The sequence below is a fragment of the Citrus sinensis genome, chromosome 3 (genome assembly GCF_022201045.2).
Source record: "Citrus sinensis cultivar Valencia sweet orange chromosome 3, DVS_A1.0, whole genome shotgun sequence".
In the NCBI taxonomy this organism is placed as follows: domain Eukaryota; kingdom Viridiplantae; phylum Streptophyta; class Magnoliopsida; order Sapindales; family Rutaceae; genus Citrus; species Citrus sinensis.
Genome location: NC_068558.1, coordinates 46899760 through 46914269, shown reverse-complemented (window position 1 = coordinate 46914269; position 14510 = coordinate 46899760). Strand labels below are relative to the sequence as shown.

Here is a 14510-nt window from a genome sequence, read left to right as displayed (position 1 = left end):
CACCCGAATGTTTTGACAATGCTCACTCCACACCTAATTCCGTTAATTTGACCATTATGTTTAACGGAGCTATTTGAAATTTAAATAAATATCCGATATACCCCTTATCTTGAATTAAAGAAGAATAAAATGAGATAAAATGCTAATTTAATAATTAATATTTACATTAAAAAATTTTATTTAAAGGTAATTAATAATAATCCTATCAATTAAATTATCAAATAAATTTAATTTATTATCATCAAATAATATCAAATAATATTTAGGGCGTGAACTTCCAAATTTACCTTTTGACCGTTAGAATAAACGGTCAAAATAACGCACTTGGGTGTGGAATGAGCATTGTTGAAACATTTGGAGACGCGGTGGAAAATGTTGAAACATTTGAGGGCAGGACGGAATTAACCCCATTGGATAAAACGTTTCATTTCCAAGAATGAAGACTCGCTCTTTTATGATACTACTAATTTCAAGCAAGCAAAGCCAAAAACCATGAAGAAGAAAATCAGTAACAGTTTCACTAAGATTATGGATTTACACTTCTGAATCATACAGGATTTTCGAAAGTCCTAAGAAAGAATCTTGGGGTTATTTTTCAATCGACAATTTGTAGCTGTGCTTATAGTTCCCTTTCGGCTGGAAAACTTGGCCCACGGTGACCTATTTTGGGTTACAGATTTCTTTTCTACAGCATTTGATACTCTCTATGGCTTATCCTTAAATGACTTCAGAGCTTTACAAAATTCTCAATCTGCATTGATTTTGATTTTATCTACAAATGTGTCTAAGTATCAACTATAGATTTATGAAGAACTTTGCATCCTCACGGGCGAAAACACAACACTCAGTGGGGCATGATCAGAAAGAGAGTAATTCTCAGGCCACTTTCCTTTCTCCACTTCACTGGGGAAGAGAAATGCATCTTTCACAGCAAAACCTAGGATTTCTTTTTCTGAGCAGTCTTTGGAATCCTCCATATTGTCATTGCAATTATTCTCTATTTGTGCTGAACAAGACAAATTCCACATTCGCTGCTGCAATGCCAAAAGTTTAAGCATAGATTCCAAACACCATTGACAAACAAAGGATATGATTAACAATTTGGACAAAAAATATGCATGTACCTTAAATTCTTCATAATTAACAACACCATTTCCATCAACATCTGCTTGGGCCCATAGGTCATCAGTTTCCTGGAAGCTCAGTCCATAAGGCAGGCCAGCTAAGTTTACCTGTAAAAAGGTCAGGATACAGTCATTCATCTGTCGACTGGGACTAAATGACAAATACAAAAGCAGCTAATATTTTAAATACCTGGCGGAGAGCTTCACAGAAAGCTGAATGGGTAATAACATCACCATTGTTGTCGGCCTTAAAGAAGGCAAATGCATCGTTTTCAGCCAACGAAGCTTTTTGAAGCTGACACTGAAACCAAGAAATTTCAGCATTAGATATATACGGAAAGCTCAACATCAGTTTTTCTACACTTTCAAAGCAAAGAAAGTTATGCATATATTCTCCAAACATGATTATCGAAGTCGAACAGGGCTGGCATGCAATTTCATGTCCTAAACTAACACGGTCACCCTCTAACGACTAAACTAACGAGGACAATAAAAAAATTTAAATGATCCAACAAATGCATAGAAATTAGCACGGCCAGTTACTCACCTTTATGATACTAAAAACTGCTTCAGCCCAGCTAGCTTGTAGAGGTTTTCTTGACTGATTAGGATTTCTGAGCCAAATAAAATCAACACCACAGATGTTTCCTCGATGATTTCGGTGGCTTACCCACTAAGGGATATTGAAGACAGTCATGCAATAAAGATAACTGGTAAGTATCATAAACATCATTGTTGGTCTGGCGATATTAATGCAACAAAATTGCCGCTTGAAACTACCAACCTTGTGAGCATCTGCATCACCATCAGTGTATTGGTGAGCAACGTCATAAGACGATACAAAGCCCTGGGATCTAAGGAATTTGTAAACATGTCCACGCTTGCTTCCATTCCAGTCACTGCAGAAGTTGATTGAACAGAAATGTAAATAAATATGTCTGCATAAGGAAAATATATGATAGGCTATCAAATGTATGGATGGGAGGAAGACAGTAAACTCACCCACAGAGTATGATGGGTATGTGATTAAGCTTGTTTTCTGTCTGATACAATTCTAGATATTGAAGTATTTTGTATACCTATAAGAACAAAATGAAACACAAAGCTCAAGGTCGTCCAGCAACATAGCTAATGCCTAACAAGGAGAACATGACGGAAAGTAACCAAGATATGAATTTAGATGAAAATACATTTATACCTGATGCAGTCTTACAACAGATAGACTTGAATCATGAGGAAATAACAAATGGGTGTTTACAATCAGAATTTCTTGTTGGCCACCTCCTTGGTTTTGAAAGAAGGGGACAACAGATTCAACGTGTACAAGCTGAGCAACACGGTCGCCAAAGTCATTAAAAAGCAACTCTCTATAATTTAGAACGTTAAAGTAGTCCCGATGTAAAGCAGTTAAAAGGCCTGTAAGCAAATTGCAAATATGTCAAATTGAGCACAAAAGCCAATATCTATCTACTCATAAGACTCCTTAGTCATAATAATGACACCAGAACTTATGTGAATGAATCTAAATACAAAAGAAAGAAGAAATTGGTCAGAGAGCACATACCGTCCCCACGATTGTTGGTGCGAGCAAGGCTGAAAGTATTGTAGCCTGCATTACCAAGTCTCTCCTGATACATAAGCACAAGTTCTTCATTTCCAACCCAAAACTCCTATTAATCAAAACCAAAAAATCATTGAAATTTAGATTTTTGTCATCATGGCCACTAAAAAGTCCATTCTTTTGAACAGTTTCATCCATTTAAAAAAAAAAAGAAAGTCAAAACCTGTTGAAAATAAGCAAAAAGGGTACATGGAAGGCACCTACCTGGAGACATATAACAGAAGATCTCTCACAAATCAACCAATCCAAAATAGTCTGGTTTCTGTTGAACCAGGAGTCTCTTACATCACTCTCACGAAGACTTTGATTCTATTTCATTGCCAACCAAAAAAAAAAAAAAAAGAATCAGCCAACAGAAATTTGTAATAATAATGATAATAAAAAGGAACAAGACAGATATAAGAAGAAACCTGATGATCGAGTCGCTTGTATATGGGAGCCAAAATATTAAAAGTGGTACAAGAAATGCAACACTCGCCCATTATTGAAGAAACATACCCACTATTGCTTCTTGGAACTGATCTTTTATAACCAACGCGGGACTCATTACCATTTGTATTCAAATTCGGAATGCTTAAATTATTCGAATCCACTACTGCCACCTATAATTTCATTTCAATTTTCAATATCATTTATTATAAACCAAAACGCAAACAGATAAAGAAAGCAAAAAGGAGAAATTATACAAACCATTTTACAACTATTGCCCACTTTGATTGAAAGAGATGATGATGGTTCTGCAAAGAGATGCTGATGCTCTGAGTTTTGTGGGTAAAAATTAAAATTGATACAATGAATCCAGCTGGGTATTTTTCTGATTTTATATGGAGAGACGAGAAACAATTTATCGTTCTTGTTCTGTCCCTATACAAAACAAGAGGGCCCACGTTTGTTTTGTTTATTTATCGTTTAGTTAATAAATACTAATATAAAATTAAAATAAAAAGTTTTACAGCGTGCTTCGTTTATTTGGTTTTTGTTCTCTGTGGGCCGCGTAACCGAATTTTCTAAATATCAGTTAGTCGGTTGGTTAATAATCGGAGGTGGAGCCTTATGCGCTTGCGGCTTCAACTTGTTAACTTTTTAGTGACATTTTTTAGTATTTATTAGGGATTGCTTTAGCTTTTCAAAAAACAAAAAAAAAAAGGATAGATTTTAAAATAATCAATTTTATAAATAATTTCATTGTACATTTAGTAAATATAGATCATGGAATCACTATTTCTCAATAAATTTGTTATACATGTTTGGCGAATTGATTCTAAGCATATAATATTTATGTACAATGACTAAAATGTGCACATTTTATTAAAGAAAATATTTTTTATTCAAATTTTGAATTAATTATTAAATACTTACTAAGAATATAATTAATTTTGAATTAATTATTAAATAGACGCCGTTGTTTCTCCTATGTCGATGATGACATAACCATTGCGCGAGAAAGACAATTTGGAGTTTAGCAGAGTTGTTGATGTCGAACTAAGAGTACTTTCACCAATGGGGTGTTAGAGATATTGTCGGCACCTGTGATTGCTTTGCTATTTTTAGTTATTTTTTAATTTTTTTTAATTCATAAATATTAATAAATTATATTATTCTTTAGCGGGTAGGTATTTTTGAAAATATGTTCTGAAGATGAGGACAAAATAGAAATTGCAGATTATAACCTCATATTCTTTTTTTAAAAAAAAATGATATTCAAAAGATATTTTTGATAGTTTTTAGTGTTTAGTACAAAAGTTGATTACCTGATAATCAAATTTTCAAAAGTATTCACTAAACACATTTTAGGTGCTTGACAATCAATCTAAAAGCAATCTCATCCATGTTTACGTTTCATTTTTATGCACAATGGTTGTCTACTTGTGATGATTAAAGCAATCTCTCCTTTTTCTTTTGCTTTTTCATAAATAAATAAAATAAATTATCGCGTGCGTTTTACGCGCACGTTATCTCTAGATTATCATGGCTAGAGGATTAAAATTTTAGTGATATAATCAAAAATAGATTCGTAACATAAATAAGGTTCAAATTTAACATAGAATTTGTTATACAAAAATCTTATACCTGTAGATTCTCTAGCAACAATAGAACGCAAAATCTGGGGGAAAATAATGATAATTGTAAAATAGTCACAATCGGAACAGTCAAATGTAGTTGATATACTGTTATTAACGGGTCACTGTTATTGTTTATTTACGCTGTAGCAGTGTAGCTTGTAACTCGTACGGGTTAAAATATTGGCAACGATAAAAAAAGGCAGTTCTAAACTAAAACGTTGGTTAGAAACAAGGAAAGGTCAATTAATTATATTCACAAGATTTTGTATTGTCATGCAGCATGCAAATCAAAATCATGGAAGTGTCTCGTTTTTAAAATGTAAAAGGTCAATACCTTTTACCCCTTCACTCAGAAGGCAAACAATAAAAAAAAAAAAAAAAAAAAAAAAAAGAGGGTTAATACCAATTATTTTAATACCAATATTTTTGGTTGGTTAAGATCCGAAATGTGCTCGTACGAACTGGTGAAAACTCAATGATTCATGAAGATAAAGTGTTTTTTTAATTAATTATTTTACTAAGATCATGAAGACGGTGACGCGTTTTGTGAGTGTCCGTGGGTTCTGCCGTGCTGGTGCCTCTCTGTCGACACGTCAGTGTTAAAGACAGACGGTACATCCGAGCCAGCTAAGGCTAAAGGCACGTTGCCTCGTGTCAACTAATTACACATGCCAAGATCCAAAATAAATTAATAATTCAGTTTTGTTTTTAAGTCCCTAAAAAAAAAAAAAATGTTTCTCCTACCAACCCTTGTAAATTTAATTTTAAATGTATAATTGTCGAACTCAATTTATAGCAATTCTGAATTTAAAAAACTGCATCTTAATTTAAAACGAGTCTTATGTTGCGACCCCTCACAGAGACTCATAAACTAGACGGGGGTATATTAATTTACTTAAAAGAATTCAATTTAAGTTTCATTTAATTTTGTATCTAATCTACTCATTTCAAGTAAATTTGATAATAAAAAGGTTATCTTCTTTTTTTTTTCTTATTTCTTGTATTTTAGTCCAAGTCTGTGTCGATAAATCGAAAAACTTATTGGGAACAAATACAAATATAAAATATGGTTGAGATTGAATATTATTATTTGAAAAATTAGACGCAACGGGGCAGCTATCCACACCGAGCGTATAGTGGATACCCCACTATATGTTGCTGTTGATTTTTGTTTTATCACGTTTTTTTTTTGAATACTGATTAATCATCAGATTACTGCATTACACAGATATTTACAACAACTGCTATTGTAGCAGAGATATTACACTGATATTTACAATCAGATATATATAATTAGAACTTACAGTATTACATTAAATTCTATGAAGTACATACCCAGACAAATAACCCATCACAGGAGAGGGATGTCCATACTCTATGAAGTACATGTCCAGACAAATAACCCCTCACAGGAGAAGGATGTCCATACTCCACTCGCATTTCGCGGGAGAAAAATTTTTAAATATGAAGAACATTTAGTCTCCACAAGGCCGAAGTGGCATCACGTTTTTCTTTAGACTATATAATGAATGGCTATATTTTATGTCTTCTATTGTACTTATATCGACACATGTTTTTTTTTAAAATATATTTATATTGCAAAATATTGTTAGCCTGTTTGTCAGCCATCTTTGGGACCAATCTTTGATCTGTCATCTGTGTAGATTGTCGTGGCGATGAGTGTAGTATGCAGGTCTCCGCCACTCGAGACCCCAGTAAAGAGAAAATTATAAAAGGTAGAATTGAACTCATTTTCACAAAGTTGGCTAGTGTAGGTGAGAAAAGAGGGTTATTATTAACATTCGAATTTAAGTTAAATGCAATATTCACCTTCTCATTTTATATTAAATTATTAATATAAAATAAAAGCTTCATTGGCATTAGCGTCTAAGTAAATATTGATTGAGCATACTAAACTTCCTAAGCATTTTCCTGAAACAAATTGGTAACCAACGGTCCAACCTATCGTCAAATCGGTAGCAATCACATACCAAACACATTTTTTTTTCTTTGGTATTAAGCTGCCTCAACCTATATTGTCGTCTCACTGAATGCACTCGCCACCAATTTGATTGACTCCCAACTCCAGCCCCAAATACTTTTTTTTTTTACTTGAAAAGAAAAACAACTACAATGTTGTGTTAGGGAGCAAGCACTGGGTCTGGGAAATTTGTTAACTACACTTATACGGAATAACTGAGCATTAATTTAGTAAATGTATAATGCAAGCAATTAGTTATCACTGCTGTTTCACTCTCTCTCTCTCTCGCAACCCTCAAGTGGAATAAAAAAAAAAAAATTAGATAGTGTTTCATTGTCCATTTTTCATTTTACCAACATAAAATGCATCGGTAAGGCTCGAGAACAAGCGGCCTAATTTATTATTTTCTTATATGACCCAAAAAAAAAAAAAAAAGAAAAGAAAGAAGCTAGCATCGCTTCCACTCTATTATATACATGTAACTCTCAGAAAAAAAACAGCATGGCTTTGTAAGAAGAAATGGAGACATAAAACAAGTACAATGGATGGTCGGAAAAATCCAGCATTTGTGCCAGAATGGAACCTGGAAGATGTTCGCACTACATTCCTCAAGTGTGTTGGATGGCAAACAGAAGAAACATTGGATCCAATCAACTGCCCTTATCATTACTACTGCGACAGCACTTACCCCGGAAACTATCCGCCTGCCGTGGACGTTCTTGTTCTTGTCTATACAGCAGTTTCGTACCTGGCAACGCTGTTGCTAATGGTTGTAGATATGGTATCAAGCAGAGGGCCAGCTTCATCATTTAGTCAATCGAAGAGATTCCTGCTACCATCCGGACCATTTTCCCTCCCCATAATTCTCTTAATGCTTGCCAAGGGCCACAGGATCAACAGTGTCTTTCCTCTCTCGTGCGTCGGCCCGGCAATCCTTCAACTGGTTTACATTTCTGCTCTCACCTTCGACTTTGGAGCTAATGAAAATATTAAGTATGCTTTCTTCGAGGCATCGACTGTTTCTGGTATTCTACATGCAAGTCTATACTTGGATTCCGTTATTTTACCTTACTATACAGGTTTTGATGCTCTCGTGTCGTCGAGCTTCTCTGGCGAGTGCGTGTCTTGTGTTTGCCGGAAAGAGGTTTTGGTTGTGGGAGGGAAGCTGGTCACTTACAGGGGTTGGTCAGTGACTACATCTCTTGTTGTGGGTACGCTTTGTTTGAGAATTGTCCGTAGACTGTATGAAGCGAACAAAGCTAAAATCACAGCTATCATGTCCCTATTGGAAAGTCTAAGCTTTATTTTCATAATCAAGGATTCACTTTATCTGGCAACCAACTCGCCTCCGGAGCAATATTTGTTGCGAGCTGCAGCATTTGGAGGCGTATTTGTTTTGATTTGCCTTCATCTTCTGAAAAAGGCATGCAATAAGGTTGCTCAATGGAGTTGTCCTCGTCCTCGTGAGAAATAACTCGATCTAGTGAGCGTTGCGTAATATCTTACTCCCGCCCCTGAAGAGCCAATGGCCTGGCTCTCGGTAGATGATTCTTTAAATCAGTAGCTGTTCTTACTAAACTGTACAGCACATTTCTTTCTTTCCGGCTCTGGATTAAGTCTCATTTTGTAACCGTAATATGCTGTGAAACAAGTTATAAATGTAGAAGTTACCACATTTCAATTTTTTTTTTTAAATTTTAAAACAGCAAGTTCTCCCTCGAGTCTTACAATAAAGCAAAATTTTATCATACAACAGAAATGAAATACGATGGGGAATTTAGAAGATCAAAAAGCGAGCTACAATCATTTTCTACCCACAATTGGAAACGAATCATAATCAGCCAAAAATTATCAGAGTTACTAAACCAAGTCCAGCACAATCAAGTGGCCACAATCGGTTGAAGTTTCAGCATCAGTTAATGCAGGTAGGAGCACTCCACCAGAAAATGCTTAAATTTTAAGCAATGAAACTCAGAGAGAGCAATCCAAAGAGGTCACAAGAAAAACCTTCTTCGGCTAGTATCCATTTCCGGCTGAAAGATTAAAACAAATGAATAATTAATCCAAATTACAGGTAGCAGATGTAGAAATATACCAAACTATTTTGGTTGAACAGTAATACCTTATGAACCCACTCAAATTCTCCTCCCTTGGTATCAAATGTTCCATGCTGCAGACTGACCAACTTCAGTGTAAATCGAGGACCACACTCCTGCACATTCCAAGGAAATTAGCATGGTTTTAAGAGAATGACAGAGCCCACATTGGCTTTCAAAAGCAGAAAGGAGCGAAAAAAAAGGGAGGATGACTAAAATTTATGTCATGAAGTATCAAAAATTTTGGTAAAGCATTTTAGGTACGCCATTTGAAATTTTAAGAATTGAGTTTCATCAAAACCAATGTATCACCAATATCCATAGACACATTTGAAAATACAGACGAGGGAGCAACCAACCTGAAGGCGAGTGATTACTTTCTGTTGAGAAGTCTTTTCACTCTTCGCATCTTTCGCTTTCTTACCATTTGCGTCACTCCCTTTACTTTCTTTGGTTTCAAATATATACCTGCATTCATAATAACAGAATGCTTTCATAATAGAAGTTAAATAAGAGCATAAAATTGTCCACATATAGCAGCTAATAAATTCCAAGGGGACACACCGATGATGTCGGAAGAATATGAAATCTCGTTGATTGTGAAAAGTCACCACTCGACGACCTCGGAATTCTGGACTTTGAGGGAAAAGTGACTGTATCAATCTAGAGGAAAAGATGAACAAAAGAATTTGTTGGTTAGAATAATATTGATATTACATTTTAATTCAAATATACGCTTCATTAATAAAAAGAGAACACAACCTCCCAACACGATGACCCAGGCGTGTTGCGAAGTTATTCAACACTAGCTCCGGAATGTGACCGGTAGGATTTCCATGATTCTGGGGTGAAGAAAAGAAGGAAAAAGAAACAAAGAGAGAGAGTGAGAGACATATATAGGGAAAACAATTAACATATAGATTGCAGCAGTGCATTTCATATAAATCAACTTCTAACATAAAGGAATATGAAAATTCAGGATTGTCCTACTTAAAGAAGCAGAAAAGAGAGTGTTATAAGTTCCAGCTTACACATCTTATTGTCTTTTTCAAACATTTAGCTCCAACCAAACATGAAGTTTTAGTTTTAACTTAAGAGCAACAAATTTAACAAATGTGATAAAGAAAAAAAGGAAAAAAAATTCAGCACACAGAAGCAACAAACCTTAATATCCTTGCGTAAAACAAGCTTTGACAGCTTGAAATGGGCAGTAGGTCCATCAGGCAGGCCAATGATTAGTAGAGCATCTAATGCAAAGGCACAGAAATTGTCAGATAGAATCCTTATTAAAACCCAATGAGGTAGAAGTAAATATCAGAACTGCAAACACCCCCCCACCCCTCTTCTTTTTTCTGTGTTAAGAAAACTATAAACAAACGTATTATCAGAAAAATAGAAGAAGATACTTTCAAATAAAAAACATGAGGCACAAAAACAAAGTCTATAATACTTAAGTGCGTAAGTCATTGTCAGAAATAGTGCACAAAATTTCTCACATCACCAGAAATACCACTAACCTGGTTCCCTCCTATTGGTGTGAACAACTATTATAGAAGTGAAGTCCTTCTTCTTTGCATATTCTATAATCTGCACAACCATCAACATCCATCATGAAACAGCACTAGCAATTGCAATTTGGTATTGGAAATTGAGGGAATAAAACACTTCACCTTCTTCAAATCATAGGTTCCTCTCTTGTAATAGTGAGAATTTGGGATCACAGACAGTAACTCTGATATAAAGGCCGGTCCTCTCTGCAGAATAAATAACATATAAACAGGTAAACAATACAAAAAATGCCACAGATTATCCCATGCCCACGTCGATTGCCTTATAACAGCAATGTTTTTAAAAAGTCCAAAGAACATACATTGGAATTGAAACGACATGTAGTGATCAATATCTTCGGGGCGCATCCTTGCTTTAGAATAGAACTAAACTCATCAGCATCATTACCCGCAAATAGCTGCAAATAAACCCAAAATTAACCTATCTTTTTTTTCTGTATTTTCGAAACAAGTCTTTCCCTCAAAAGGTTAAGGGGAAAAAAAAGGAAGAACCTCATCATCGTCAGGCCGGCATACGGTCTCATCAGGCTCTCTTGTGTTCTCGATGGTGCGAGGGGTCATTCTCGCAGGAGGCTGCACAAACAGTAAGCCATTCTTAATCTTGATCGGCAACAGAAATCGATTCCTAAAAGTAATTTAGAATCAACTGCGTAAAGAGAGAGGTTAAGGTTAAGAGACCTCCTCACCGAGCTCGAGAGCGCGTTTCTCGGCAGCGTCGCGCGCTTTGAGTTTCTTGCGCTTCTCTACTTTCTTCTGGTGCTTGAGCTTGGCGTGTACGGCAGATCTTTTCTCTTTGTTTTTAATCATCGATGGTAGTATCTCCTTCTTCATCTTCTTACTGATGTTTTCATTGTTCTTATCATTTTCCTTCTCTCCTTCGTTCAATAACTCCTCGCCTTCGCTCTTCTTTCGCTTTGCCCCCATTTTTCTCCTTCTCTTTTTTTTTTTTTTTCCTTTTTCCCGGGCTTACAATTAATCGGCCAACGGAGGAGGAGAAGAAGAAGAAAAGGGAAAGAAAGAAGCAAGAGTCATTGACGGTTAGGGTTTTTGAATTGCGCAGCAAGGTATTAGGGACTGTGTCATTGGGCCTCAATGGGCTACCTTTAGTTAATACACGCTTGGCCCACAAGGCCCAAGTATATTGCAATGCAAAAAATTGTACTTTAGGTAATTTTAGACATATATACATATCCATACGTATATTAAATGTAGTCATAAAAGTTCATCATCATCAATCTTGCCATTGAACAAGTTTTATTAGCAGAAATGTTGAACACAACAACAGAGCAGTTGAACACAATAAAATGGGCAACTGGTTGTTATTATTATTTGGCTTTTGAAAGTTACAGACTAACGGCTGGTTGCGTTCAAGGCTTGCTGGAATCCATAGCGACTGGAATGACATGTGACGGTGACACTGCATCAAAATGTCCATCTTGCGGCGCTAATTGGGCTTGCTTCATCCCTTGGCATTCGTCAATCTCCTTGCTTTTGCCCCAGAGCAGAATATAGAGACCGATTACAACTATGATAGATCCTACGACACTGTTCATCAACAAAGGATGTCACCATATTCTCTATTAGCAGATGGGCAGAAATAGAAATAGTGGAAAAAATAAGATAGATTTAACCTTCCAGGGTAAATTCGTTCATGAAGGATAAAGAAGCCAACTATGGCTACAAATATCTGTATCAGTGGAGTAAATGCAGATGTGAATACTGGGCCTCTCTGTTCAACACACCATGCCATTCCCACATAGCACAAGCCTGATCCCACCACGCCCTGATCAACCATCAAACAAACGAGCTTAGTTTAGTTAATGAGAAAAAGTTTCGTTCTATTCGATGAGCCTTGTTAAAAAGGGAGTTTTAGTACTCACAGAATATATGATAGTTATTATCTCCAGTTTTCCTTTCATAGCCCACCCGGCAGGGTTCCTCTCTACAATCAAACTCAAGACGGCTGATTGAATGGCACCAAACAAGGCCATAATTGCTGTGCTAGAATATTTACACGGATATTTCTTGCCAATTCTTGCTTGTATAAGGAACCAGCTAGACCACACCACGGTGAATGCTATCAAAACTATGGAACCAATGGCCCAGTCATCAGCCTTCTTGCTTGAGTTCATCGTATTGACGTCGTTTGTCATGTGATTTGTGGCTCCCAAGTAAAATGGCTTTCCTTTGTAAAGGGTCAGCGTTAGAGCTCCACCGATGCAAACAATTGCACCTAATACCTTACTCCTCCCATCCAAGCTTTTCATGTTCAATTTCTCTAGGCTGCAAGTGTCTTAAGGGGTTTGTCAAGAATCAATTCAAAGCAACTACTGATGATCAACTTATTCTCTAAACTTACCGAAATGGCAGAGCCAATAAAAAGGTGCTAACAGGAACTATGTTGATGAATGCACACGAGAAGGCAGCAGTTGTATATTCAAATCCTAGAAGGAAGAAGTATTGTGCGAGTGTTACCCTGAAATATATATATATCTATCAATCATCAACAAAATTGTTTATAGTATAATCAATCAGTCGGTGATATTAATACAAACCCCGTTAGAGCACTGAAGAATAATTGACACAAGATTGGAACGGTAAGCTTGGGTCTGCTTTTCCTGCAAGAAAAGGCAACTGCTGTTAAGTAGCTGATAATTGTTTGAAAATGCAAAAGCTAAATAGTTGTCACCTTTCCCAGAAGTAGGCAACAGGTGCTAAGAAAATCGTAGCAATGATTTGTCGGTATGCAACAATCACCAAATGGTTTAGTCCTCCATCAAGGATCTTCTTGAGAAGTGCATTCGCGGCTGCCAGTCCTAGGTTTACAGCCACCATCATGATGATGGGCTTCCATTGTCTACAGCAATCCATGTCTAATACTATTTGCAGTTGCACAACAATGCAAATTAAGAAAGCCTCTCTAGTCTCTTCTTTATTTTACCCTCTGAAATCACACTCAAGGACTGCAGATTTACCTTGGTATAAATAGGCAAAATGGGAACAGACATGATTCAAATTTTCGGATATTTTCTCAGTCTCTGTTCTCCCTTTTTCCAGGCGCTTTCTCCACGAGGAGAATAAAAAAAAATCCATTGATAACCTTATTCTATTTACACACAATCTCATAAGTTCATCACGAGTTTTGTGTTCTCATCATTTCTTTTATTAAATGTAAGGACCCTAATTCTCTATGATATATTTTAGTATTCAAGCCATTCTGCCACAGCCACTGCCTTTTTCTTAAAATATTTACTTCAAATATCAGTGGCAATTAGCAACTTGACAAAGATATATACTAACAGGACCGATTTTCTTATGCAAACAGCATAGCATCTAATGCTTTTTTCATAAATAGTTTAACCACTGAATAATTTGAGTACTAGCATTAGAAGCAAGAACAACATGTCAAATCTTTGAATTAAAATAATAACCAGTTCAAATGCCATTTGATTCTTGGTTAACTGTAATTCATTTTGCACCGTCATTATTTCTTATTCTGCAAAAGAATGCAACAGCGCGTTTAAAATGATGCTGCTGAGTGAGTGGTGAGTGCTGACCAATTTTCTTTGAATTATATTTGTCACGGCAATCCCCAATCATCATATATGTTCAGCAACTGGTATTTGTACCCGCTAAAACTTTGAACAGATAGAGACGTTTAGAGTGTGTGTGTGTGTGTACACACTGAACATGGAGTTTCATTTGCGTGCACTAAAGACCAGCTGCCCCAAACGGGTCTTAAAAAGTCTTCCGACAGAAAAACAGCAAACTTGAGTCGTCATGGAGAAGATATTTCTCTATTTGTATCTGCCTTTACATTTTGGAAATCAAATTCCTTGCGACATTCCAAGTTGTTGTATCTGTGCCAGTTCCATCTCTGGCGTGTTATTGTAATGGTTTATCTAACAAATGAGAAGAAAATTGTTGATTCTACGGTTTAACATCAGAAGCAAAGCTTAAATTAATTACACTGCATTTGGAATATTTTTTTAAAATTTTTTTGATGTGTTTTTGGTTCATGGCTATAGTTTCTACTTGCAGAACCAGGAGTTGCAAA

The 14510-nt window shown here is 36.0% G+C and overlaps 4 protein-coding genes across 6 annotated transcripts; 1 reads left to right on the top strand and 3 right to left on the bottom strand.

The window, feature by feature from the left end:
* Positions 1-493: 493 nt before the first annotated feature.
* Positions 494-3603, bottom strand: LOC102607998 (hypothetical protein). 2 transcript variants are annotated; one of them, XM_006491348.4, is made up of 11 exons: positions 3436-3603; positions 3156-3347; positions 2950-3054; positions 2689-2794; positions 2323-2540; positions 2127-2203; positions 1909-2023; positions 1672-1797; positions 1315-1425; positions 1125-1232; positions 494-1034 (listed from the first exon to the last, which is right to left on the bottom strand). In XM_006491348.4, exons 1-11 carry the CDS (start codon positions 3436-3438, stop codon positions 804-806), a joined length of 1392 nt encoding a protein of 463 aa, XP_006491411.1. In that variant the 5' UTR covers positions 3439-3603; the 3' UTR covers positions 494-803. The 2 variants fall into 2 exon arrangements, with proteins under 2 accessions (XP_006491411.1, XP_006491412.1); XM_006491349.4 differs by having other exon boundaries at positions 494-1031.
* A 3403-nt stretch (positions 3604-7006) lies between these two features.
* On the top strand, positions 7007-8426 carry LOC102608483 (hypothetical protein). Its single transcript, XM_006491350.4, has one exon. The coding sequence runs from the start codon at positions 7202-7204 to the stop codon at positions 8261-8263; it is 1062 nt and encodes a 353-aa protein (XP_006491413.2). The 5' UTR covers positions 7007-7201; the 3' UTR covers positions 8264-8426.
* A 15-nt stretch (positions 8427-8441) lies between these two features.
* Positions 8442-11497, bottom strand: LOC102608771 (uncharacterized). Of its 2 annotated transcripts, none has more exons than XM_006491351.4 (11): positions 11132-11497; positions 10946-11026; positions 10756-10851; positions 10556-10639; positions 10403-10472; positions 10050-10132; positions 9648-9727; positions 9450-9548; positions 9245-9353; positions 8912-9001; positions 8442-8822 (listed from the first exon to the last, which is right to left on the bottom strand). In XM_006491351.4, exons 1-11 carry the CDS (start codon positions 11375-11377, stop codon positions 8784-8786), a joined length of 1077 nt encoding a protein of 358 aa, XP_006491414.2. In that variant the 5' UTR covers positions 11378-11497; the 3' UTR covers positions 8442-8783. The 2 variants fall into 2 exon arrangements, with proteins under 2 accessions (XP_006491414.2, XP_006491415.2); XM_006491352.4 differs by having other exon boundaries at positions 11140-11289.
* Positions 11377-13382, bottom strand: LOC102606830 (WAT1-related protein At3g30340-like). Its single transcript, XM_025092597.2, has 6 exons — positions 13143-13382; positions 13009-13071; positions 12813-12929; positions 12334-12736; positions 12085-12236; positions 11377-11998 (listed from the first exon to the last, which is right to left on the bottom strand). Exons 1-6 carry the CDS (start codon positions 13322-13324, stop codon positions 11821-11823), a joined length of 1095 nt encoding a protein of 364 aa, XP_024948365.2. The 5' UTR covers positions 13325-13382; the 3' UTR covers positions 11377-11820.
* Positions 13383-14510: the final 1128 nt, after the last annotated feature.

What these genes read in the sequence shown, in the direction of transcription:
- LOC102607998 (XM_006491348.4), bottom strand. An exon ending in ATACCCATCATACTCTGTGG is followed by an intron (nt 2,024 to 2,126) that starts GTGAGTTTACTG and finishes CAACTTCTGCAG; the next exon opens with TGACTGGAATGGAAGCAAGC. An exon ending in CAGTTTTTAGTATCATAAAG is followed by an intron (nt 1,426 to 1,671) that starts GTGAGTAACTGG and finishes TCTTGGTTTCAG; the next exon opens with TGTCAGCTTCAAAAAGCTTC.
- LOC102608483 (XM_006491350.4), top strand. Translation starts at nt 7,202, where the DNA reads ATGACCCAAAAAAAAAAAAAAAAGAAAAGAAAGAAGCTAGCATCGCTT.
- LOC102608771 (XM_006491351.4), bottom strand. Translation starts at nt 11,377, where the DNA reads ATGGGGGCAAAGCGAAAGAAGAGCGAAGGCGAGGAGTTATTGAACGAA. An exon ending in GCCGGCCTGACGATGATGAG is followed by an intron (nt 10,852 to 10,945) that starts GTTCTTCCTTTT and finishes GTTTATTTGCAG; the next exon opens with CTATTTGCGGGTAATGATGC. An exon ending in AATTTGAGTGGGTTCATAAG is followed by an intron (nt 8,823 to 8,911) that starts GTATTACTGTTC and finishes TTAATCTTTCAG; the next exon opens with CCGGAAATGGATACTAGCCG.
- LOC102606830 (XM_025092597.2), bottom strand. Translation starts at nt 13,324, where the DNA reads ATGGATTGCTGTAGACAATGGAAGCCCATCATCATGATGGTGGCTGTA. An exon ending in GTTGCCTACTTCTGGGAAAG is followed by an intron (nt 13,072 to 13,142) that starts GTGACAACTATT and finishes CTTTTCTTGCAG; the next exon opens with GAAAAGCAGACCCAAGCTTA. An exon ending in TTATTGGCTCTGCCATTTCG is followed by an intron (nt 12,737 to 12,812) that starts GTAAGTTTAGAG and finishes AGACACTTGCAG; the next exon opens with CCTAGAGAAATTGAACATGA.